This window comes from Meles meles, chromosome 6, assembly GCF_922984935.1.
Source record: "Meles meles chromosome 6, mMelMel3.1 paternal haplotype, whole genome shotgun sequence".
In the NCBI taxonomy this organism is placed as follows: Eukaryota; Metazoa; Chordata; class Mammalia; order Carnivora; family Mustelidae; genus Meles; species Meles meles.
The window spans coordinates 92,479,655-92,507,322 of NC_060071.1; the positions used below are offsets into that span (position 1 = coordinate 92,479,655).

Below are 27,668 nucleotides of genomic sequence, written 5' to 3' on the forward strand. Positions count from 1 at the left end.
CTGGCATACTAAAGTATTTTTGCATCCAGTATAGGAATTGTAGAAAGTTCTTATAGCCTATAAATTATGTTTTACTATATCAATAATGTTCTAATGCATAATACACTTGAATTTTGCAATAACCAGTCTACTGTTTGCTTTTAAGCTTGTATTTTGCCAGAGTTAGTTAAAACACATAAAACCCTTCAAACTATTTAAACTGAGACTTTTTTGAAAAAAAAATTATTTATTTGAGAGAGAGAAAGTGAGTGAACAGGGGGAGGAAGGGCATAGGGAGAGGGAGAGAGAATCTCAAGCAGACTCCCTGCTGAGCATGGAGCCCAACTCGGGCTCGATCCCAGGACCGTGAGATTATGAACTCAGCCGAAATCAAGAGTCAGATGCTTAACTGACTATACCACCCAGGTGCCCCTAACCTAGGACTTTTTATGAAATATTGCCAAATTTAAGCTTTGCTGCACCAGACTAAAATAGTAGCTAACATGATTATAAAGGATTATTACAGTTTAACACTAAAAGTTGTCATGCTTTGTATACAATAAAATATATTACAATGGTCACTTTTTAATGCTTTATTCATTGATTAAAAGAATATACATTTAACATAAACCATACAACATCAGTCATCAGGTCAAACATTCAGCTGGTTTCCTTACAGTTTCTGTCAGGATTTATTTTATCTGATCACATTTATAAGATAAAATCTCACCACATCTGGCATTTACACACACTGTGCCAGTGGATTCACACTACTGATGTACATATAAAATCCTCATGGTATGTGCTCACTGGAGACAAAACAGTGCACACCTGTCAAAAGGTCATTTTAATATAAGATGGTAAAACCATTTGTAAAATACATATAAACTTTTTCCATAAATAGAATCATATCTGGACATCTGTTGCATAAATTGTGTTTCCAAAGCTTACAATAGAGCAGCCAGGTCTCAGCACTGCTGGGCACCCACGTTGGCTACTTACTTTATTATTGCAGACTGTCCTTTAACATTAAATGCACAACATTCGTACCACTTAAAACTGGGGTCAGGTGGAAGTCTCACAGAGACCACGTCTGTACCGCGGTTGCCCTGAAACAGTTAAGTCGGCTTTTAAAGCCTCTCAGATATAACAAGGTTTTAAAACATACTTCATGGAATGTTCTTCATGTATCATAGCAGCTCATACCTGTGATAGAACAAGCTTTCAGTTCTTCCTTTCTTTCCTTTACATTCACTATTCACAGTGAAACAGGTGCATGGTTTTTTTTTCTTTTTTTTTGTTTTGTTTTTTCAGAGTTCTGAGGTTGCTGACTGAGCCACAGCACAGCTGTGTACCACAGGTCGAAATTCGACCTTAAATATTACAATCTAGCAGTATCTGGCTGGCCAGAGTGGGCCGGCCCCTGCCAGCATGTGGGCACTTCTTCAGTTAAGTCTATTCTTTGGCAGCTGACACGCGCGCTGACAGAGAAAAATCCAGTGACTCGTTGCTAGGGATTTCACGACTAATGTCTGTTTGCAAGCATGTGTGTTTACGGCTCTGTTTTTTTATTTTCTTTTAAGGAGGTTTTACCCTGGAATACAGTTTCTTCCTCCACTATTTGAAATCTGGGCTAAAAAGCTAACTTGAATGTATAATGTAATTGATGAATAAAATTATGTCAGATACAGTTTAAAAAAAAAGTCTAACAGTATTCATGTTTATGTAAATGCATTTTTTAAAAAAAGGATTAAGCAGTATTCTAACCTAATACACAAAATTCAGAATGGTAATTGGTGATATCAACTATTATATATGTAATAAAAGTTAAAGTCTTGGCTTTTCTGTTAAATATCACTCATTTGGGATCATATTATCCTTCCTTCTTCCATTTCAAAAAAAATTAATGAAATGCTATCAAGCATGAATGCAGTGCATTGCATACAAATCCACCAGGCTATGGATATATATCTGTATATGTATAAAAATATTTTGGCTCCTGAGCTCTGAACTCTGACACACACAGAATAAAAACATCAAAAGGCAGAGTAACTCAGTGAAAAATAAAGTTAGCCAGCAACCTCAGACAACCTTCGGTTGTATATCCTTAAGGTTTGATAACAAGTCCATTAACCGTGAAAGCCCTACACATTGTCACTTTGAACTTCTAAACCAATACCCGACTACGTTCTTTGATCAAGAAGTAGAATATACATATATAATTCTATAAAGCTAATACTGATTAAACACAGCACAAAGGGATTAAGTCACACTACTGAAAAAAAAAACATAATAGGACCCTACTTGCATATGTAACCACAGGAATTGTACATTTAAAAAAAAGCTAAATGTCTTCGCTGAAGCTTTGCATCTCTCTGTAAAAATGACGATTCGGTTCAGTGAAGACACTGAGTGATTCGATGTCCATGACCGCATGCCAAGGTTGACCCAGGCCCAGGGATACCTGCTCAATAAGGTTATGCACTGGATCCACATCCTGGTCGGCCAGTTCACCTTGGTCAAAATCAATGCTTTCTTCAGTGACTTCAAGTACTTTTAGATCAGAGCCACGAAGACGAGCAATGGCAATGAGGTTGTGCGCCCACACTGTGTAACCTTCAAAATAAAAGACAAGCACTGTCATTTCCTTGTAATTTATTTTTTCTATTTGATAAGTTAGTCTTTTCCACAAACTTGTATCTCACTGACCACTTTGGTCCTTTTCCTTTAAAAATATACCGAGATTGGAAAAGGAAGTATGATTGTTTAGCTCCAAAAAAAAAAAAAAAAGACTAAGTTTGCTATTGTTTCCAACAACATCACTGTGGCTGGTGAATTGGTAGATGCTGAAAGAAAGAAGCAAAACTTTAAACAGTTAATTGCCAATAGAAAATATGTAAAGTATTAAAGAGTCATGGATAAACTTTGGGAAGGAATAAAGGGGAATGGATATAGGAGCTTTAGCTGATTGTAACATTTTGTATTTCTTGTAAGAAAAAAAGAGCTTAGATTGGCTGAAATTAATCTTTAATATATAGTGTTGAGGAATCTTATAAAAGTTGAAATGCATTTCTCTGCTGCTATCTCTGATGACTGGCCAAATTATAAAGCAAAACTTGAAAAGCAAGACACATACCTTCCTGCGCTAATGCCGGCTAAAAGATATTTAAAAAATAAGGAAACACAACTAATAGTCCATTTTGTATGCTGTAAATGTCTTACATGTTCCAGAAAAGGAAGTAAAGTATTCTGCAGAAGAGAAACTCTCTCTAAATGAGGATAGTTAATATTAAGATGAAAGGCACCAGTAAGAAAAAGGCATATACCCAATCAATGGAATCATCACTTAAAAAAATATACAAATTAATATGTTAATATCTAGAATCTAGAAGATGAGGCAGCAAGCAAGCAAGAAATCATACTTTCTCTTCCTTCTGTATTATGTTTTTAAGAGATCTTGTGATAAGAGGAAGAAATGTATCTACTGCAAGTAGATATGTAACTTTTCTTAGATAAATTAATTTCAAATGCCACTCTCATGAAATACCATCAATCCCATGGTGGAAGAAAAAACCAACACGGAAGCTGGAACAAAACACTTAGAGTGCAAATATGACCTTCTCCTTGTAAGTGGTGTATCTTATAAGTTAAAAAATATAAAAGCCGGGGTACCTGGGTGGCTCAGAACACTTAGAGTGCAAATATGACCTTCTCCTTGTAAGTGGTGTATCTTATAAGTTAAAAAATATAAAAGCCGGGGTACCTGGGTGGCTCAGTGTATTAAAGCCTCTGCCTTCAGCTCAGGTCATGATCCCAGGGTTCTGGGATCGAGCCCCACATCTGGCTCTCTGCTCTGTGGGGAGCCTGCTTCCTCCTCTCTCTCTGCCTGCATCTCTGCCTACTTGTGATCTCTGCCCAATAAATAAATAAAATATATATATTTTTTAAAGTATAAAAGCCTGCATTTCAACTTGTTAGATTACTCAACACTACAAATGTCAGTGCTTTTTGCTGGTTTAAGATGTTTTAGATATAAATAACAAACTGAACAAAAATCACCTACCGTGAATTGCCAGAAGAGAGAGCTTTGTGCACCTCCACGCTAATAAAACCAATGGATCTTCATTTCGGTTGTCACTAAGATCTGGAAAACCAGACGTGTCAATCACATCATTCATTAGTATGAAATGAGTGAGGAACTTATCATACTGCCTGGATATAAGATCAACAATAGCTCCTGAAACACAAGTGATGTAGCTGTCAAAATGAATCCTCTCTAGTGGTATACTGGGTTTCAGAATCTTTAACATATCTTCACTCTTGATATCAAAGGCCATTATGTAGACCCGAAGGCTGGTGCTCTTTCGTGACAAGGCTTTCCAATGCTCATCATTTGGCATGTTGTCCAGAGACTTGTGCATCACGGAAACATTGTGGACCAGGAGGGACAGTCGCTGCAAAGGCACATGGTTGCTATCAGTTAAGACTCTTGCCATCTCAGCTGTAAAGTCACAGAAATCCAGGGCAAGTGAGCGCAGATTCACGAATCGCTCCAGTTCGACTGTGGTGATAAGGGTGCTGTTACCAGGAATATTGTTGTCTAGCAAGCTCAGGTGCTCCATGGTGTTGGCAATAGAGTTTGAGAGAGATGACAGTGATGTTGGGGTTACTATTTCCAGCATAAACCCACAGGACAGCCATTTCAGTTGCCTACTATTACTCAGTATTTCTTCAAACAGCTGCTGAATTCTGTATGGAAAACACATGCCACAATGATCCTGTTAACATTTAGCGCTAATCTTTTAACACTGACTTCTGAAACTGGGCAATGAAATGGCATGGAATGTTGAGATTCATTTTCTCTCAATTCAACCCACAAGTAACATTATCATACATACTACTTAAATTCACATTAAAATATAATGAATAAACTGTATTAGACATCCAAAAATAAGTTCTTCAACCAATGAAAGCAGCATTTTGTACCACTATGGTAGAAAAGAGTGATGATATACAATTTATGTTACAATGAAGGCAAGGAGAGAAGTAACATTGTTAAATAGCAATAATTACCCAGCAAAGTCTTTGATTTATCTTAAAGATTTATGATGTGGAATAGGATATTTCATAGTTAAAACACTTTCAGTTTACAGAACACATTTTTTGGGAAAAATATCATTACTCTCCTGATTGTGTCTTACAATTTCTCAGAAAGAACTTAAATTATTATTAATATAAGCCCCCTTCCACTAGCCATATAACTTACTGTTTAATTTTTTTGCCATCAGGATCCACCTTGCTGAGGTATGTATTTGACAAACTTCCTTGCTGTTGTAGAACACTTATGTCTCCAAAAAGGCTAAACTTCTGGAGGTTCCTACAAAAAAAAGCAATTTAAAATGACTGTCTAATATATACAAATATAAATATTAAAAATAGAACTGTATAAGGGATACCTACAAAAGTTTCCACCTTATAACTCATTTAAAATCCAATTAAGTACTTTCAGATTGCTTTAACATACAATGAAAAGCAACATAATACAGGAGTAGTAAAAGCTTTACAGAATGAGTACTGAGGTTTTACATTAAGCTGTATGCTCAGTTCAGAAAATCAGTATTTCAATGACCATGGAAAGATGTTCATGCATTGTTTTCCTGATTTTATTTAGTTGTCTGTGTTCTCTTGCATGTAACTGAGCTTTTTTTGAGATGATTTCTTTGAATGATTTGGCAGGCAATTCATAGATTTCTATTTTCTTGGGGTTGGTTACTGGAGCTTTATTAGTTTCCTTTGGTGGGTCCACGTGTACCTGATTTTCAATGATCTTTGTAGCTTTGAATTTGTGTTTTTATTTGGAGGAACAAACACTTCTTTGAATTTTTATAGATAGGTTTCTGCTGCTAACGATCTCCTCCTACTGGGTCTCCAGACGGATGAGATCGCCTCTAGGACCACAGTCAAGCTGGACGGAGGCCGGGTCACATGGCTGCTGCTGGGCCTGCATTGGGGTCTATGGTTTGTGGACCTCTTACCAGGCACCTGGGCAGGCGTGGATCCTGTCTGGTGTCCTAGTGGTAAGGATTGCCTCTGAGTCCTTGGTCAGTAGGGCTGGTGCTGGGACAATGTCATTAGTTCCGCGGACAGCTGGCCTATTACTAGGTGTGTGGGCAGGAGTGGTTTTTGTCAGATCCCTGTTCTGCCACTGGGTGGATCCCAGGAAGGGCAGGAGTGCCCAGGATTGCAGCTGAGAGGGGCTAGAACTGAGTGTCAGACTTGTTTCAGGGTCCAGAGCTGGGACCACATTCTGCAGGTCTGTCTCCAGGGGCACTGACAGATATGCGACCTGCTGGGTTTCTAGATGAGACTGCCCTAGAGCATGGCTGAGTGGGGATGGAGGTGGTTCACAGGGCTGCTTCAGGATCCATTTAGACCAATGTTAATGTGTCTGCCCAGGGTACAAACAGCTATCTCCCAAAGGTTCCTAGGCAGGTAGAAATGCTCCTGGATCATAGCTGTACACAAACTTGAGTATTGCCTTGATTAAAAATCCCTAAGAGATCACACCCTATTGGCTACAAGAAAAAAGCAAATGGCTAGCTTGGTACAATGAGATCCTTCAAAATGTGGTTCAAAAGAAGTTATACTGGGCTACCTACTATTTTTTAATTAAGATTTTTATTTTTATTTATTTGACAGAGAGAACACAAGAGAACACAATTTTTTTTAGATTTATGTATTTGACAGAGAGAGACACAGAGAAAGAGGAAACACAAGCAGGGGGAGTGGGAGAGGGAGAAGCAGGCTTCCCACCAAGCAGAGAACCTGATGTGGGCCTAGATCCCAGGACTCTGGGATCATGATCTGAGCCCAAGGCAGACACTTAGTGACTGAGGCACCCAGGCACCTTGTAAAATGCTTTTATTAAACTAATATGCTTTACTGTGATTTCTTACCTTTCTCATGAGAGGGGTAAACTCCTGTTTCTTTTAAGAACCTGGCAGTACTTTTTGGCACAAGATAGGTGTTGAATGAGTATTTTTTAAACAAATGAATACTTTGAGAAGGTAATTTCAAGAGTTACCTAGATACAAATTGTAATCAAGACCATAATTAAATGAGAATAATGGGATACAAAAGGGATACAAAAGGGGAGGTGGGCCTGCGATAGATTTTGGAAAGATAATCACATCATGTGGGACATTATTTTAAGGGTAATGTTTTCAATAAAAAAAAAAAAATAACACAGTTATCTTCGGGATAGATCTTCTTTGTAAAGGGAAATTAAAGATGAATTTATGATATTGACAGCTATTCCAAGTAATTATGTCCTCCAATACTTTGTTTTTCCTATTAGGAGTTCTTTTATGAAACAGAACAAAATCTGCCTTAAAGGGAAAAAAAGACTAAGTAAAAGGTTATTAGCACCTCAAAGGGCTTAGAATCACTTCTTCATAGATTCCCACAGACTAGTAAGACGATAAATACCAGGTGAGCAGAAAATATTTCACTAAATTTACTACCAAGATACTCCCATAAAAGTATTTAAATTTATTATTTATGAAAAGATATTGATAAAAAAATCTTCACAAATACAAAGACTTTTTAAGGGACCCATGATAGATGGGAACCAACCTAAATTATTATTATCATAGTAGTAATATTCTTCCTATCATATTCTAAATCTGCATCATTCAATATAGGAAATATAGCTACTAATACTTGGGAAGTCAGTTCTGACTACCCACCTATGTGTTCTCAGTATAAAAAATTATTTGGAAGACAGTACAAAAATATAAAATCTCATTAAATTTTTATATTGGTTATATATATTTGGATAAATTGGGTTAAATATAGTAAGACTAATTTCATAATTTCTTTTTAATTTTTTAATGTGACTACTAGAAAAATTTAAATTACATGTGTAATCTATATTATATTTTTATTGGACAGTACTGCTCTAAAGACTATAATATGCATATTCTAGTATGCTGGTTAGCTTCATTTAAAAACATACTGTCATCAGCAGAAATATAATTAAGGGTATACAGCTAATACTACTGCTCTTATGGTTAAAATACTTAATAGAAGGTCCACACCATTTTTCAGCTTTCTTTCTTTCTAACTCTAAGACCAATGACTAGTTTTTAACTATAAAAAAGTAGGAGTTGACTTAAGAAAATGTTATCCATAATTAAGCAAAAATCCTACAACTCCAAACACATTGTGGTTATACTGCTAATATATGTTACAGATATAAAGTAGACATAGACAAACCCACGGTCTTCCCCCATTTCTCCCATTAACTCAAATACAAATCAAATCCAACAACCTGAAAAAAAGTAAAATGATCAAGAGGACAACCATTTTGAATGAATAGAGCAAATAAGCCACCTTTCTCCACCCGTGATGTCATTTCTTTCTATTTACTGTAACTCATTTCTTTTGAAGACATCATATTTAATCCCCACTGTTTCTATCTCAGACCTATGCAGCCTGCCAGCTATGTCTGATTCACAACCAAGTCCTACCCTAGGAGGAGGGAATCTTCATTTTCTCATTCTCTTGAGAGAAACAGGAATGGAAAAACATATGGGCAGGGGAAATGAAATTAACCATGGATTATATATTTCCTCTAAATGGCGAGTTTTCTCCACTTATTTACTATAAGTTAGGCCTGCAGAATTTAAGAATACTATGCTGTTTTTTTTTTTGTTTGTTTGTTTTTTAAATTTTCCCAAATATTTCAATCTACATCACTGACATCAAGGTCTGGGTAATTCCTTTTTTCCTGCATTGTGCTGTCTCTGCTACAGTGGAGAGAGATTATCCACATTCTCCAAGACATCTATCCTCTCTTTTGTCTTCTAATCTCTTCTTTTTTCTACTCCTTCAATCCATTTAGTCCCCAGACTTCCTTAAGTATAATATCAAAGACTTCTACTTATCAAGGTGCCACAATGGAACAGAGTTCACTTAATGAACTGTGATTTTAATTTTGCTGAACTATATGTGGTAAATAAAATGCACCTATCTCCTAGTCATGGAATACTAAAGTCCTCATAAATTAAAAAAACAAAAGCAGAAGAATGGTCTTTCACGATCACGGCTAATAGCCAAGACTATTAATAAAAAGTTTTGACATTTTTACAATTCTTGGCATAATGGTGATGATATCTTCATTATAGCTACTAGCATTTAAAATTAAAAGTAGGGCGCCTGGGTGGCTCAGTGGGTTAGGCCGCTGCCTTCGGCTCGGGTCATGATCTCAGAGTCCTGGGATCGAGTCCCATATCGGGATCTCTGCTCAGCAGGGAGCCTGCTTCCCTCTCTCTCTCCCTCTGCCTACTTGTGATCTCTCTCTCGCTGTCAAATAAATAAAAATAAAATCTTAAAAAAAAAAATAAAATTAAAAGTAGAGTTTAATAAAACATTGCCCCAAATAATTTGTTTCACAGCTGGTACTTAGATTTACTGAATCTAGAACATAAAAGTTTTCTCTATCTCAGCTTTCCTTTTCAATTGTCACTAAGATATTCTTGTAATGTCATTTTCTTTTTTTTTCCATTTTATTTATTTTTTCAGCATAACAGTATTCATTCTTTTTGCACAACACCCAGTGCTCCATGCAAAACGTGCCCTCCCCATTACCCACCACCTGTTCCCCCAACCTCCCACCCCTGACCCTTCAAAACCCTCAGGTTGTTTTTCAGAGTCCATAGTCTCTTATGGATCGCCTCCCCTTCCAAATTTTTTTTTTTTTAATAAACATATAATGTCATTTTCTTAAGCACTTAAATTTTATTGACAAGCAGCACTGAATTTCTTCAGGTACAAAGCCATTCAAAATTCCTTATCATTCAGACCACAACTCTGTGCTTCCGTATGTAATCAAATAATTAGATAATATTACCTGAAAATGAACTTGACAATTCCACTACAAAATTGTATATGAAAGATTTTATCCATTCATTTTAAGTCCCGCGTCACACTTACCCTTCTCAGCCCAATAGCTTTCCCTAGCTGGAAACTATTTACCAAATAATGCTCATTGTGAAGCTCACAGTGTTAAGTAATGATGCTCAAAAATGTTAAATATTACATTTGCTTGGCACATATATTTAAGTATTTATAATTCTTTTTTTCATGTATTATCCACACTGGTCTGAATGAAGTACTTAGTGTCACTTATTGAGACAATCAACATAAACAACATTATAATCAGCAAGAATAATGTTATCCAAATTTTTAAAGGGTTGGTCAGGAGAAATAAAAGTAGTGTTGATAGAGCACTAAGTGAGAAATCAAGTGTCCGCAATGCGAAAAATCCACTGACTGGAATTTTCTTATGTGTGAAATAAAAGTTTTTAACTTATTTAAAAAGACAAAATCCTATTAGCAACACCTAATTTCTTCTTCTAAACATGGTGATACTTTAATCATATTTGAAATCTTGCCCACAAAAGTAGGTAAAAGGAGAAGAAAAATTAAGTACTTTTATGTTAGAACCAATACCTAATTTATTTTGAGCCTAAAGTGCTGAGTGTTTGTCAATTTTGTTGGTAAGTCTTCAAATTCCAGTAAAAGGACTTTTCTATCATAAATGCCACTTTTCAATCAACCCATGTCACAGTTAGTTATCAATTACCACTACCACAACAAAAATGTTCAGCTTAAGGAGTTTCCCAGTTTTGGGTGGAAATTAAAATGTTTTACTTTGGAAATTCTTAAAGAACTTTGATTATATATATATATATATATATATATATATATATATATATATGAGATTTTATTATCCTCAAAAAATCCTAGCCATACCTTTTCTTTACAAAAATGCTGGACTGTCTATTGTCTTCTCAGTTAACCCCTCAAAGAAAATAAGACCTCTTAAATATAGTACTTTAAGGTGGTTATATTGTTGTTGTTTTGATATTCACATTAGCTCACAAGATAAGCTTAATTTAGGATTTTTTAAAATATAATTTTTTATTTTTTATTAACATACAATGTATTATTAGCCCCAGGGGCTCAGGTCTGAATCTCCAGGTTTACACACTTCAAAGCACTCACCATAGCACATACCTTCCCCTTCATTTAGGATTTTGTAAGACAATTTACTTTTTTATTTTTAAAAGATTTTATTTATTTATTTGACAGACAGAGATCACAAATGGGCAGAGAGGCAGGCAGAGAGAGAGGAAGAGAAGCAGGCTCCCTGCTGAGCAGAGAGCCTGATGTGGGGCTCCATCCCAGGACCCTGGAATCACGACCCAAGCCGAAGGCAGAGGCTTTGACCCACTGAGCCACCCAGGCGCCCCTAAGACAATTTACTTTTATATTTTCAGGCTGTATTTTTTGGTAAACTCTTGATTAATACCTATGTAAAAATCTAAGCAAATGGGCAAATTTACTTTCTTGGGTTCTCTCACAGATAACTCAGTATATAAGGTTAACATAATAATGGAAGTCTTAAGTATTTTCTACTTTTATTTGAGAAAACCATTTTATTTACTGAAGTATAATAAACATACAGTGTTAGGGGGCTTGGGTGGTTCTGTTGGTTAAAGGATTGCCTTAGGCTCAGGTCATGATCCTGGAGTTCTGGGACGGAGTCCTACATCTGGCTCCCTGCTTCTCCCTCTGACCCTTCCCCTTCTCATGCTCTCTCTCCCTCTCTCAAATAAATAAATTTTAAAAATTAAAAAAAAAAACATAGTGTTATATGAGTTCCAGGTATATAACAAAACAATTCAACATTTCTATATATTACTTATGCTCATCACAATAAATGCACTCTTAATCCCCTTTATCAGTTTCACCAATTCCCCTACCCACTTGCCCTCTGGCAACTGCCAGTTTGTTTTCTGTATTTAAGAATCTGAGTTTTTTTGTCTTTTTATTTTGCTCATTTGTTCTGTTTCTTAAAAACACATATTAGTGAAATCATGGTATGGGTCTTTCTGACTTCTCACTTTGCATTACATCCTCTAGTTCCCTCCATGTTGTTGCAAATGTCAGATCCCATTTTTTTATGGCTGTGTGTATGCATCACTTCTTTATCCACTCATCTACTGATGGGGAACTTGAGTTACTTACATGTCTCGGTTATTGTACATAATGCTTCAATAAACACAGGGATGGCATGTATCTTTTTGAATCTGTGTTTTCATTTTCTTTGGATAAATACCCAGTAGTGGAATTACTGGATCATATGGTAATTCTGTTTTTTAATTTTTTAAGGAAATTTCATCCAACAGTACAAGAAGGTTCCACTTTCTCCACATGCTCACCAACACTCGTTATTTCTTGTCCTATTAAGTCTAGCCTTTCCGACAGGGGTAAGGTGACTATCTCATTGTGGATTTGATTTGCATTTCCCCGAGGATTAGTGACTTTCAGCATCCTTTCATGTATCTGTTAGTCACTTGTATGTCTTCTTTGCAGAAATGTCTAGTCAGGTCCTCTGTTCATTTTTCAATTAGATTATCTGGGGTTATTTGGTGTTGAGTTCAATAAGTTCTTTTTATATTTTGAATATTAACCCCTTATCAGATGTATCATTTGAAAATATCCTCATTATCGGAGGTTGTCTTTTTTGTTTTTTGATGGTTTCTTTCACTGTGCAAGAGCTTTTTTGGGTGTAGTCCCAATAGTTTATTGTTTGCCTTGCCTGAGAAGACGTATTCAAAACAATATATATATTTTAAGATTTTTAAATTTATTTGACAGAAGTGATCACAAGTAGGCAGAGAGGCAGGCAGAGAGAGAGAGAGAGAGAGAGAGACAGGGAAGCAGGCTCCTCAATGAGCAGAGAGCCTGATGCATAGCTCAATCCCAGGACCCTGGGATCAAGACCTGAGCCGAAGGCAGAGGCTTTAACCCACTGAGCCACCCAGGAGCCCCTTGAAAACTATTTCTGTGGCTGAAAAGAAATTACTGTCCATGTTTTCTTCTAGGAGATTTATGATTTCAGGTTTTACACTTAGGTCTTTAATCCATTTTGAGTTTATTTTTGTGTACGGTGTAAGAAAGTGATCCAATTTCATTCTTTTGCAGGCAGCTGTCCAGTTTTCCCAGCATCACTTGCCAAAGAGACCGTCTTTCCCCCACTGTATATCCTTGTGCTTTGTTGAAGATTAATTGACCTTAAAATCATGGGTTTATTTCTGGGCTCTCTGTCCTGTTCCACTGATTTACATGTCTATTTCTGTGCCTGTAGCATACTGTTTGGATTACTACAGTTCTGTAGTTTATCTTTTTTTCTGGGATTGTGATACTTCCAGCTTTGTTATTCTTTCTCGAATGCTTTGGCTCTTCAGGGTCTTTCAAGATTCCACATAAATTTTAGTATTATTTGTTCTAATTCTGTGAAAAATACTTTTGGTGTTTTGATAGGGGTTGCATTAAATCTGTAAACTGCTTTGAGCAGCATGGACATTTTAACAATATTGGCTTTTTTTTTTTGTAATGAAGAAGAGTCTTCTCGGTTTCTGACTAGGAGCCCTTTACATATGAAAATATTTATAAACGTGAAGAAGTATAACTGAAGTTGAGGGTCATTTGTTTCAGACTCCAGTTGGGAAATGGGTGGAAATCTTGTAAAACTTTTAAATTTTTGTTGTTGTTGTTGTTTATTAAGAGTACAGTCATAATTACATCCCGGCATTTTAAAATCTGATTTTTTCCTTCAAATAAAACCAACTAATTCTTCATGCTATGGACGAATACACAAAGTATCTGCAATATAAACAATTTTAGGGCTAATCATCCTCTGGGTTATGGAGTTTACTTCTCTGGAACCAGAAGATACTTTATTGATACTGTTATATTTTAGAGCAGAATTTTAAACACACATATGCCTATCTTTTAAAATTTATTTTTAGAGAAATTTTAGATTCATAGTAAAACTGATCAGAAAGTACAGACTTCCCATATCCTCCTTACCCTACATGTGTATAACCTTTCCCATTATCAACATCACTCATGAGAATGGTACATTTTTTAGCAAGGATGAACCTACTCTGACCCATCATAATCACCCAAAGTCCATAGTCTAACTTAGGGCTCACTCTTAGTGTTGTACATTCTATAGGTTTGGACAAATGTATAGTGACACATATCCATCATTATCATATCGTACAGAGTTTTTCACTGTTCTCAAAGTCCTCTGTGCTCTGCCTATTCGTCTTTCTCTTCTCCCCACCTCTTGCAAACACTGATTTTTTTTATTGTCTTCAGTTCTGTCTTTCCTAGAATATCAAACAGTTGGAACCACACAGGATACAGACTTTTCAGATTGCCTTCTTTCACTTAGTAATACGCACTTAATGTTTCTCCATGTCTTTTCATGCCTTAATAGCTCATTTCATTTTAATGCTAAATATTCCACGGTCTGGATGTATTAAAGTTAATTTATACATTCACCAACTGAACAACATCTTGATTGTTTCTAAAGTTTGGAAATTATGAGTAAAGACACTATAACCATCTGTGAGCAGGTTTTTGTGTGGAAGTATGTTTTCAACTCCTTTTAGTAAATACCAAGTAGAACAAATGCTGGATTGTATGGTAAGAGTATGTTTAGTTTTTTAAGAAACTGTCAACATTTTTTTTTAAATAGTAGCCATACCATTTTGCATCCCTCTAGCAACAAGAGTTCCTGCTACTCCACATCTTTGCCAGTATTTGGTATTGTCAGTATTCTAGATTTTTACCTTTGTAGTGCATGACAGAATTTTGATGATGTGAAAAATGAACAAGATATAATATTAAAGGAAAAAGGTACAATACCACACATGGATTATTATTCCAGTTTTGCAAAAGATACATCATGTTTGCCGGTCAATTGTTTTACTTTATTTTTCTTGTATTTTTCAAATATCCTATTTTACAAACAAACATTACTTGGGAATTCACAAAAGAAATATATTTATCTGAGTATAGGTGACACACAGTGTTACATTAGTTTCAGGTGTACAACTTAGTGATTTGACAAGTTTATACATTATGCTATGTTTACCACAAGTATAGCTACTATCTGTCCCATTACATCACTATTAAAATATCATTGACTGTATTCCTTATGCTGTACTTTTTAACCCTGTGATTTACTCATTCCATAAATGTAAACTTTTATCTCTCTCTCCCCTTCACCCATTATGCCCAAGCCCCTTTGGCAACCATCTGTATTTACAGTTCTGATTTTGCCTTTTGTTTCCTCATGCACTTCTTTTAGATTCCATTTATGAATAGAATCACATGGTATTTGTCTTTCTCAGTCTGACTTATTTCACTTAGCATGATATCCCTAGGTTCATCCATGTTGTCTCAAATGGTATGATCTCTTCCTTTTTTATGGCTGTGAAATACTTCACTGTGTACCCACACACATCACATTTTCCTTATCCATTTGTTTATTGCTGGACACTTCTGATGCCTCAAATTCTTGGCTATTGTAAATAGTGCTGCAATAAACAAAGGGGAATGAATAGAAAAAAAAATATCTTCCTAAGATAAACACCCAAAGTGGAATTATTTGATCATATGGTATTTGTATTTTTAGTATTTTGAGGAACCTCCACACTGTTTTCCACAGTGGCTGTACCAATTTACATTCCCATCAATCGTGCAAGAGGATTCCTTTTTCTCCACATCCTCACCAACACTTATCATTCTTGTCTTGATTTTAGCCATTCTAACAGGTATGAGGTAATATCTCATTGCAGTTCTGATTTGCATTTCCCTAATGATTAGTGATGTTGAACATCTTTTCATGTGTCTTGGCTATCTGTATGTCTTTGGAAAAATCTCTATTCAGGTCCTCTGCCCATTTTTTAATTGGATTTGTGTGTGTGTGTGTGTGTGTGTGTGTGTGTGTGTGTGTGTGTGTGTGTGCTGAGTTTTATTAAGTTCTTTATATATTTTGGATATTAACCCCTTATCAGATGTATCATTTTGAAATACCTTCTCCCATTCAGTAGGTTGTCTTTTTGTTTTCTTGATGGCTTCCCTACCCGTGCAATAGCTTTTTATTTTGATGTAGTCCCAATAGTTTATTTTTGCCTTTATTCCCTTGCCTTAGGAGACACATCTAGAAAAACGTTGCTATGGCTAATGTCAGAGAAATTACTGCTTGTGTTCTCTTCTAGGATTTTTATGGTTTCAGGTTTCACATTTAGGTCTTTTAATTCATTTTGAGTTTATTTTTGTGACTGGTGTAAGAAAATAGTCCTGTTTCATTCTTTTGCATGTAGATGACCAGTTTTCCCAACATTGCTTGTTGAAAAGACTACCTTTTCCCCATTGGATATTCTTTCCTGCTTTGCTGAAGGTTAACTGAGCATATAATTGTGGGTTTATTTATGGGTTTTTCATGGGTATCTATTTTTGTGCCAGTACCATACTGCTTTAATTACTACAGCTTTGTATTATAACTTAAAATCTGGAATTGTGATACCTCCAGCTTTGTTATTCTTTCTCAGGACTGATTTGGCTATTCAGGGTCTTTTGTGGTTTGATACAGATTTTGGTATTATTCTAGTTCTGTGAAAAATACTGTTGGTGTTTTGATAGGGGTTGCATTAACTCTGTAGATTGTTTTGGGGTAAAAACATATTGATATTCTTCTAATCCATGAGCTTGGAATATCTTTCCATTTCTTTGAGTCATTTTCAATTTCTTTCATCACTGTTTTATAGTTTTTAAAGTATAGGTCTTTCACCTCTTTGGTTAATTCCTATGTATTTTATTCTTTCTGGTGCAACTATAAATGGTGCTGTTTTTAAAAAAATTTCTCTTTCTGCAACTTCATTGTTAGTATATAGAAATTCTACCAATTTTGGGGCATTAACTTTATATCCTGCCCCTTTACTCAATTCATTTAGTACTTCTAGTAGTTTTTTGATGGAATCTTTAGAATTTTCTATGCATAGTGTCATGTTGCCTGCAAGTACTGACAGTTTAATTTGTTCTTTACCAATATGAATGCCTCATTTCTTTTTTTTTTTTTTTTTTTTTTTTGTCTGATTGCTATGGCTAGGATTTTTAGTACTATGTTGGAGAAAGCAGTGAGAGTGGACACCTTTTATCTTCTTCCTGACCTTGGAGGGAAAGCTCTCAGTTTTTCACCACCGAGGATGATGTTAGCTATGGGCTTTTCATATATGGCCTTTATTATGTTGAGGTATGTTCCCTCTAACACTGTTTTGTTGAAAGTTTTTTTTTTTTTAAATCATGAATGGACGTTGAATTTTGTCAAATATCTTTTTCTACTGAAATGACCATATGACTTTTATCCTTCATTCTGTGATGTGGTTTATGATGATGATTGATTGTGAATACTGAACCATCTTTGCATCCTGAGAATGAATCTCACCTGATTGTGCTGAATGATCTTTTTAATGTATCATTGTACGCAGTTTGCTAACATTTTGCTGAGAATATCTGCACCTAGGTTTGTCAGGGATACTGGGCTGTAGTTTTCTTTTTCTGTGGTGTCTGTACAGGTTTGGTATTAGAGTAATGCTGGCTTTATAGAATATATTTAGAAGTTTTCCTTCCTCTTTTTTTTTTTTTTTTTGGAAGTACTTTGAGAATAGGTATTAACTCTTTTTAAAATGTCTGGTAGAATTTGCCTATGAATCCATGTGGATTGGACTTTTATTCTTTGGTTGTTTTGAATACTGATTAAATTTCATTATTTGTCATCAGTCTCTCAGATTTTTTATTTCTTTCTGGTTCAGTATTGGAAGATTATGTTTCTAGGAATTTATCCATTTCTTTTAGGTTGTCTGGTTTGTTGGCATATAATTGTTTATACTATTCACTTATAATCTTTTATATTTCTGTTGTATGAGTTGTTACTTTTCCTCTCTCATTTCTTTATTTTAATTTTTCTCTCATTTCTGATTTTATTTATTTAGGTCTTTTCTCTTTGTTTCTTAATGAATCTGGTTAGGGGTCTGTCAATCTCGTTTATTTTTTCAAAGAACCAGCTCTTGGTTTCATTGAGTTTTTTTTCCTTTTTTTTTTTTTTTTTTTTAAGTCTCTATGCCATTTACATCTGCTCTGACCTTTATTATTTCCTTTTCCTTTCTTCTATTCACTTTGGGTTTTGTTCGCCTCTTTCTAGTTCCTTTAGGTGTAAGATTGATCTTTTGAGTTTTTTCTTGTTTCTTATTTCTTAGGCCTGTATTGCTACAGAACTGCTTTTGATGTGTCTCAAAGATTTTGGATCATTGTGTTTTCATCTTCATTTGTAATCATGTATTTTTTTGATTTCTTCTTTGATTGTTTCATTGACCCATTGGTTGTTTAGTCTTCATGTGTTTGTGGTTTTTCCTGTTTTGTTCTTTTTTTTCTTGGGATTCATTTCTAGGTTTATACTGATGTGTTGGAAAAAAAGGTATGATATGATTTCAATTTTCTTAAATTTATTGAGACTTGTTTTATGGCCCAATATGTGATATATTCTTGAGAATGTTCCATTTGCTCTTGAAAATAATGTGTACTTTGTTGTTTTTGGGTGGAATGTTCTGTATATATTTGTTATGTCCAGCTGGTCCAATATGTCATTCAAAGACCTTACTTCCTGAGGGGTGCCTGGGTGGTGCAGTTGGTTAAGTGTTCAATTCTTGGTTTCAGCTCAGGTCATGATCTCAGGGTTGTAAGACCAAGCTCCATATAAGATGAGATGAGATCTGCGCTCAGCTCAAAGTCTGCTTGAGGTTCTCTTTTCCTTTCCCTCTGCCCCTCCCACTCATGCACATTCTCTAAAATAAATACATAAAATCTTTAAAACAAAACAAAAACAAAGATATTTCCTTATTTTTTTGTCTGAATGATCCATCCATTGATGTAAGTAGAGTATAAATGTTCTCTTACTGTATCACATCAATTTCTCTCTTTATGTTCATTAATATTTGCTTTATGTATATAGGTGCTCCAGTATCAGGTGCACAGATATTTATAGTTGTTAAAGATTCTTGATAGATTGATTCCTTCATTACTATGTAATGCCCTTCTTTGTTTCTTACCACAATCTTTATTTTAAAGTCTGTTTTGGGGGTGCCTGGGTGGCTCAGTGAGTTAAAGCCTCTGCCTTCAGCTCATGTCATGATCCCAGGGTCTTGGGATTGAGCCCCGAATCAGGCTCTCTGCTCAGCAGGGAGCCTGCTTCCTCTCTCTGCCTGCCTCTCTGCCTACTTGTGATCTCTGTCTGTCAAATAAATAAATAAAATCTTAAAAAAAAGTCTGTTTTGTCTGACATAAGTGTTGCTACTCCAGCTTTTTTACACTTTATTTACATGGTCAGTGTTTTCCATCCCTTCACTTTTATTTAGTCTGTAGGCATCATTAGGTCTGAGGTGAGTCTCTTGTAGGTAGCATATAGATAGGTCTTTTTTTGTTTGTTTGTTTGTTTGTTTTTTTAATCCATTCCACTACTCTATGTCCCTGGGTTGGAGCATTTGGGCCATTTATATTTAAAGTAATTACTGATAGGTATGTACTTATTGCCACTTAAAAACTTTGTTTATTGACTGTTTTTGTAGTTCTTCTTTGTTCTTCTTCTCTTGCTCTCTTTCTTTGTGATTGATTAGTATCTACAGTGTTTTATTTGGCTTTCTCTTTACTTTTGGTGTATCTATCACAGGTTTTGGGTTAATGGTTACCATGAAGTTCATATATGTCATCTGATGTAAATATCAGTCCATATTAATCTGATGGCCTTTAAGTTCAAACACGTTCTTAAAAAGAGAAAAAAAAGATTTTTTCCCCTTATTTTCTCTTTTTACTCCCTTCTCCACTTTTATGTATATATTGTCATATTTTGTGTGTTTTTATTCATTTTTCCTATGTTTAATTATGGCCATTTCTTTTCCACTTAAAGAAGTCACTTTAACATTTCTTGCAAGGCTGGTTTAGTTGTGATAAATTCCTTTATCTTTTCTTTTCTGGGAAACTATTTCTCCTTCAATTATGAATGCTAATCTTGCCAGGTAGAGTATTCTTGGTTGAAGGTTTTTCTTTTTAGCACTTGCCACTCTCTTCTGGCTTGCAAAGTTTCTGCTGAAAAAATCAGCTGATATTCTTATAGGTTGTCCTTTCTAAGTAACTTTGTGTTTCTCTCTAGTGGGTTTTTAGGTTCTCTCTTTATCTTTAACCTTTGACTTTTCAATTATTATGTGCTGTGGTGTGGACCTTCTTGGGTTCATCTTGTTTGGGACTCTGTTTCTTGGATTTGGATGTCTATTTCTCTCCCTAGGTTAGGAAAGTTTTCAGATACTATTTCTTCAAATATGTTTTCTACACCTTTCTCTCTCTTCTTCTGAGACCCCTATAACGTGAACATTTGTTGACTTGATTTTGTGTAAGAGATCTCTCAATCGATACTCGTTCCAAAAATTTTTTTAATTAAAAAAAAATTTTTTCCCCCTCTTTTTTGATGTTTGGCTTGTGTGCTTTCTATTATCCTGTCTTCCAGATTGCTGATATTTTCTTCTGCAACCTCTAAATTACTGTTGATTCCCTCTGGGGGAGGGGGGGACACTGACAACTCAATGGCAGTTTTCAAATATATTGTGTTGAAATAGGATTATAGATAATATAGTGAAGCCAAGAAAACTGCATATAGCCTCCAGGTGACTCACCATTGTTTCAGATGGTAAAAATGGGACTGAAAAGAACATCTGGCAACACTAGAATTGAATATACTGAACCATAACAATAAACAGATGCCTTATTTTGAGGCCATGAGATAATACCAGTAACAAGGGAATTGTGCCAAAATCCTTTTACTTAAATATGAAATCTGTGACCTACTTTTTCAAGTGAACTAAAGAGATAAACAGGGTTCTTTCCTGCACAATGTCCATAACATGTACTTGCTCAAAAGGTATGTAATAAAAACATACTGGGAAAACATTACAGTTGGTTACAAAGTTTTCTGTCATCTCAATTCTTCAAATTAGTTTAGCTCTGTTGCTAAGGTAGTATTAATAGAATACAACCTACTTACTATTACTAGTCCCTCTGCAACACATCTTAGCTCTTTTTCTTTTTTTTTAAGATTTTTTGTTTATTTGAGAGAAAGAGAGGGAAAGAGGGCATATATGAGTATGTGTATGAGTCGTGGAGGGGCAGGGAAGATGGAGAAGCAGACTCCCCACTGAGCAGGGAGCATGATGCAGGGCTTGATCCCAGGACCCTGGAATTATAACCTGAGCTGAAGGCAAATGCTTAACTAACTAAACCACCCAGGTGCCTCTGAAACACACCTTACATATGTTGTGAAAGCACAAAATCATAAACAATGTTTGATAATCAATCTCCTGAACCATGTAATAGGCTATACTACTGCCAAAAAAGAATGAATTTCTTCAACCTCACTGCATTCTTCTTTAATCCTATTTCAAAAAGCCATCAGTTTTAGATCTAGAGCTGTCAGATTATTAAGTACTTACAACTTAGAAACTCAGCCTATAGACTGCTCTCCTACTCTTTGTTCATTCAAATACTAAAATATGTATTATGTGTCAGTGTGAAAAGTTATGTGAAAAGTTATGGCAGTTAAGCTCCCAGAGTCCATGGGTTTAGTCTCTTGGCATAGAAATAAAGGTTTTAAAAGGACTCATTTAAAAAAAAATGGATGAGAAGAAGGAATTATTAATAACTTTGTTAATGCATATTAAAAGCACTGTGTTTATATAAAAAGCTACATAATTTTCAGAGCTTTATACTGAAGTGTATAGTATAAAATGATTCTGGTATCTTGGATTTGTTTTAAAATACTTCAGTAAAGATAAAACAATGCACATGTGACAAATTCCTTAAATTACTGAATCTGGGTGATAGGTTGTCCATTTTAACTATTTTTTTTGTGTGTGTTAGAAAATTTCATTAAACAAATAAGAAAACCAGGCAGTCATTTCTCTGTATAACTGGCAAGTTAACTTAACTATTCTGTGGTTCAGTTTTAGCATCTGTAAAATAGCAATAATAATGGTACCTATCTTATGGTTGTTTAATACTGCTGTTTTTCTGGGAAAACTAGTTTAGCATTTTAGGAATTGTGAAGAACACATTTACTTAGCTCTCTGCAGTGCTGGCAATATGCCTGGACCTTACTCAGCCCCATGACTCTTGTGGTGACGCTAACTGGAGTTTGGTATCAGAAGGGTGATGGCTTGAAAAGGTGAGTCTAAGCCATGGAAGATCAAAGTCTCTTGCCTCAGGTGACCTTTCTTCTTAGCCTTGAATCAAGACTGTCCCTTTGAGGTTTCTAAGAGTGAGATTCTGAGTCTTTTTTGAAGTAACTAGCAACACCTAAATAAAAGGTAGCTCAATTCTGCCCTTGTTTCTTCCCCTGTTCCTTGTCCACTGAAGAGATGTAATAGAAGAGTACACATGATGAATGTCTGGGTAGGAAAACAGATTTATCCGGGCTTACAGTTACAGGTGATGAGACCAATGATATGCAGCAAAGAATCCTTGTGCAGAGTACTACTTGCTTCTTCCTTTCCACTTAGTCCCACCGTTTTGAGGCCGTAATTCATATATGGGCCAGACTGAAGCATATTCAAAGAAGTAAAGGGTTTATATGAAGCAGGAAGTGAAGGAGAAAAGAGTGAAAGGAAAATTCCAAGTGTCTGCAGAAAGGAAGACCAGGAAGTTTCTGGGGGCTATTTAACAAACTGATACAAATTTATATAAGGCCTATGTGAACAGGGCACTGTTTGAAAGTACTTTGTGATACAAGGCACTAAATAGCAAAGATAAGCCATGTTTTCAGAAAACAAACTGTTCAAACCCTAGGTATTTTCTTTTTAAAAAAAAGTATAAATCGGGGCCCCTGTGTGGCCCAGTTGATTAAGCGGCTGCCCTCGGCTCAGGTCATAATCCCAGGGTCCTGGGATAGAGCCCTGCATTGGGCTCCCTGCTCAGCGGAGAGCCTGCTGCTTCTTCTCCTTCTACCTATCTCTCTGCCTACTTGTGCGCTCTCTCTCTGTCAAATAAATAAATAAATAAAATGTTTTTAAAAAAGTATAAATCTTTAACACAAAAGGAAAACAAAATGAATAGAAATAGCCAATGGAAAAAATACTTTTAGACATATTTAGGGAGTAATTAAGAGGGCACTGTAATATCAGTTAAATAATTGTCTAATTTTTTATACGTACATTCTATTTCTAGAAGGTCTCCAGATAAAAATACAGAATCAGGCTACTCATCACTTTCACTGTTCCCATACTAGTCAACAGCAACATCATCCCTTGCCTGGATTACTGCAAAGGCCTCCTGACCCAGCCTGTTGCTTCTTCGCTTGTCCTACAACTATTCCCTACAAACTATTCCCAAAACAGCATCTGGAATGTTCCTTTTTTTTTTAATCCTTTGAGTACAGTTGACATACAATGTTACATTAGTTCCCAGTGTACAAAATAGATTCAACTTCCCTATACATCATGCTATGCTTACCGCAAGTGTAGCTACCATCTGTCACCACATAATGCTATTGCAGTATTACTGACTATATTCCCTATGCTGTGCCTATTACTATGACTTAATTCGTTTCACAACTGGAAGCCTGTATCTCCTATTCCCCTTTACCCATTTTGCCCATCCTTCCATTCCCCTTCCCGCTGGAAACCATTAGTTTGTTCGGTTAGAATGTTCCTTTTGAAATATTAGAAACTGTCACTCCTTGGTTCCAAACTTTTTCATGGCTCCTCATCTCACTCACAGTAAACGTCAAAATCCTTACAACTGATTACTACTTCATCTTTCCCTTTATGTGGTAGGCAGTGTTCTACGACCCAGGGCATTTCCTGCTATTTTACTTAAGCATGCCCCTGGTCAAAGTCCCACAGTAGAGCTGCTACTTACTCTAGGAATCACTTTCCAGAGAGACACAGAAGGCTGCTCCTTCCCTTCTTTTTCTCAAACTGATTGTGTGCACTTATCTTTTCAACAACAGTTTCAATATACATATAATTTTCAAAGACATATTTAAGTTGTATGTTTTGCAGCATGTATACTGTAAATATGTATATTACAATTCCACTAAAAAGATTTATCTTTTTGCTTTTTAGCATAAAAACTCCCCTGTGAATTAAACAACCATCTAAACTTTTGGTAGCCTTTTATAAAAACCTATACACATATAAGCATACCTCTGAGACTTTCTGGGTCTTGTTCTAGATCACCACAATAAAGCAAATATTATAATAAAGCCAAGTCAAAATGAATTTTTTGGTATCCCAGTAAGTGCATATACAAGTTAGTTTTACACTATATTGTAGTCTGTCAAGTGTACAATAGCATCACATCTAAGTGTACCTAACTCAATTAAAAAAATACTTTATTGCTAAAAATCCATCAACTGAGCATTTACCTTTTTATTTTATTTGTTTAAAATTGGTGGAGGGCCTTACCTCCATGTTGATGGCTGCTGACTGATCAGGACTGTGGTTGCTGAAAGATGGAGTGGATTTGGCAATTTCTTAAAATAAGACAATAAAGTTTGCCACATCAATTGACTCTTCCTTTTACAAATTATTTTTCTGTAGCATGCAAGGCTGTTTGATAGCATTTTAGCCACAGCAGAGTCAATCCTCTCAAACCAGCCTGCTGCTTTATCAACTAAGTTTATGTAATATTCCAAATCCTTTGTTGTCATTTCAATAATCATCACAGCATCTTCATCAGAAACAGATTCCATTTTAAGAAACTACTCTCTTTGCCCATTGGTAAGAAGCACCTCCTCATTCATTAAAGTTTTATCATGAGACTGCAGTGATTCAGTCACATATTCAGGCTCCACTTCTATTTCTAGTTCTTTTGCTATTTTCCCACCACCTCTGCAGTTACTACTGAAATCCCGAACCCCTTAAAATCATCCATTGAAATCCTGAACCCCTTAAAATCACCCAGGAGGATTGGAATCTTCTTCCAAACTCCTCTGATGTTGGTATTTTGACTTCTTCAAGTGAATTATGACTGTTCTTAATGACATCTAGAATGGTGATTCTTTTCCAGAAAGTTTTCAATTTACTTTGCCCACATTATCATAGGAATCATGATTTATGACAGCGATAGCCTCATAATATGTATTCTTCAATAATAATACTTAGAAGTCAAAATTGCTCTTTGATCCATGGGCTACAGAATGGATACTGTGCTAGCAGTCATGAAAACAACATTGATTTCATTGTACAGCTCTATCAGAGCTCTCGGGTGAAAAGGTGCATTGTCATAAGCTACAATATTTTAAAAGGATTTTGTTTTTCTGAGCACTAGGTCTAAACAGTGGGCTCAAAATATTCAAAATATTACCATGCTGTAAACAGATGTGCTGTCATCCAGGCTTTGCTGTTTCACTTACAGAGCACAGGCAGAGTAGATTTAACCCAATTCTTAAGGGTCCTATGATTTTGGGAATGGTCAATGAGCACTGTTTTCTTTCTTTTTTTTAAAAGATTTATTTATTTGACACAGAAAGAGACAGCAGGAGAGGGAAACAAGCAGGGGGAGTGGGAGAGGGAGAAGCAGGCTTCCCCCCAAGCAGGGAGCCCAACGCAGGGCTTGATCTCAGGACCCTGGAATCATGACCCAAGCTAAAGGCAGACACCCAATGACTGAGACACCCAGGCACCCCTGAGCAGTTTTCAACTTAGAGTCACCAGTTGCACTAGCTCTTAATAAGAGAGTCCACCTGTCTTTTGTAGCTTTGAAGTGAAGCACTGATTTCTCCTCCCTAGCTTTGAAAGTCCTAGATAGTATCTTCTTCCAACAGTAGGCTGTTTTGCCTATATTGAAAATCTGTTGCTTAGTTCAGCCATCTTCATTAATTATCTTAGCTAGATCTTCTGGATATTTTGCTACTGCTTCTGCATCAGCAACTGCTGCTTCACCATGTATCTTGATGTTATGGAGACAATTTCTTTCCTTAAACCTCATGAACCAACTTCTGCTAACTTCAAACTTTTTTCTGTAGCTTTCTCACCTCTTTCAGCCTTCACAGAACTGAAGAGAGTTGGGGCCTTGCTCTGGATTAGGCTTTGGCTTAATGGAACGTTGTGGCTGGTTTGATCTTCTATCCAGATCACGAAAACTTTCTCCATATTAGCAATAAGGCTGCTCCAGTTATCATTTGTGTGTTTTCTGGGGTAGCACTTTTTAATTTAATTTTATTTATTTGTTCTTTTTTGAGAGAGAGAAAGAGAGAGAGAGTGCGCACGCGTGAGCATGAGCTAAGGGAGAGGTGGAAGCAGACTCCCACTGAGCAGAGAGCCTGACTCTGGAGCCTGATCCCAGGACCCCTGGACCATGACCTAAGCTAAAGGGAACTGCTTAACTGACTGAGCCACCAGGTTCCCAGCAATTTTAATTTCCTTTGAGAACATTTCTTTTGCATTCACAACTTGGCTATTTGGCACAAGAGGTCTAGCTTTCGGCCTGTCTTGGCCTTTGACATGCCTTCCTCACTAAGGTTCATCATTTTAAGCTTCTGATTTAAAGTGAGAGACATGTGACTCTTCCTGTCACTTGAGACCATTTCAAAGTTATTAACTGTCCTAATTTCAATATTGTTGTATCTCAGAGATTAAGAGAGGCATGAGGAAAAGGAAAGAAATGAAGGAATGGCTGGTCATTGGAGCAGTCAGAACACAACACTTACTGATTAAATTTCCTATCCTATGTGGAAATGGCTTGTGGCACCCCAAAATAATTACAGTAGTAAATCAAAGATCATTGGCTGCAGATCACCATAACAAATCTAATAATAATGAAAAAGTTTAAAATACTGTGGGAATTACCAAAATATGAGACACAATACAGAGATACAAAGTGAGCAAGTACTGTCGGAAAAACGGTGTTGACAGATTTGCTTGATGCAGGGTTGCCACAAAACGTTAATTCGCAAATAAACCTATCTGCCAAGCAGAGCACAATAAAACAAAGTATGCCTGTGGTATTCATTGAGTTAGTTTGGTAGTTCTTTGAAAAAATACTAACCACCTATGAACCTAAGAAATATGCTTTAAGTTCTAACTACAGAAGGCTAAAGACCTTTCATCTTTTTCTGGGATTCTGCTGGACCATTTAGTACAACTGGGACCCAAAAGTTTGGTATCTTGATCATAATGACCTTGTTCTCTCTTTTGTGGTTCAGAATTGGGGAACTTTATCTGTGGCAGTAACTTTGGCATGTTTCCTTATATTTCAGATGACCCAAAATTATTTCTTTGATGTATTAAGTAGTATCAGTGGAAAAATGCAAAACATAGCCATCCTGAACTAAAGTTAATACAGCCAAGTCTAATTACCTATGGAAAAGTACATACATGAAAACTTGGTACTTCAAAAGAATGTTCCTAAAAAGGTTAATACCTTTCCCAGTACTGTAAAGGAGCTCATAAAATGTAATGTTTTCACTTTCTAAACTGAGAAAAGCTAAAATAATCTACATCATTGCAAGAAATTCTTTCAGGTAAATTCTATTCTCAGTCCATGTTCAATACCAAGTGTGTCTACATCTACGTAACACTTTTGATAACATATTTACTCTAACAAATGTTAATGAATTACCACAGCCAAATGAAACAAATAAAAACAAACACTTTAGAGAAATATTGTCCAATAGAACTCTCTGCCATGACAGCAATATTCTGTTCCATGCTGTTTATTAA

General features: G+C 35.9%; 1 protein-coding gene across 1 annotated transcript in view; it reads right to left on the reverse strand.

The window, feature by feature from the left end:
• Positions 1 to 557: 557 nt before the first annotated feature.
• FBXO33 (F-box protein 33) overlaps positions 558 to 27,668 on the reverse strand; it is a 33,660-nt gene continuing 6,549 nt past the window's right edge. The window contains exons 2-4 of the mRNA XM_046009476.1: positions 5,246 to 5,356; positions 4,043 to 4,728; positions 558 to 2,595 (exon numbers count right to left, since the gene is read on the reverse strand). Of these exons, the coding sequence (XP_045865432.1) occupies positions 2,324 to 2,595; positions 4,043 to 4,728; positions 5,246 to 5,356 (1,069 nt within the window). The 3' untranslated portion in view covers positions 558 to 2,323. The remainder of the gene's footprint in view (positions 2,596 to 4,042; positions 4,729 to 5,245; positions 5,357 to 27,668) is intronic.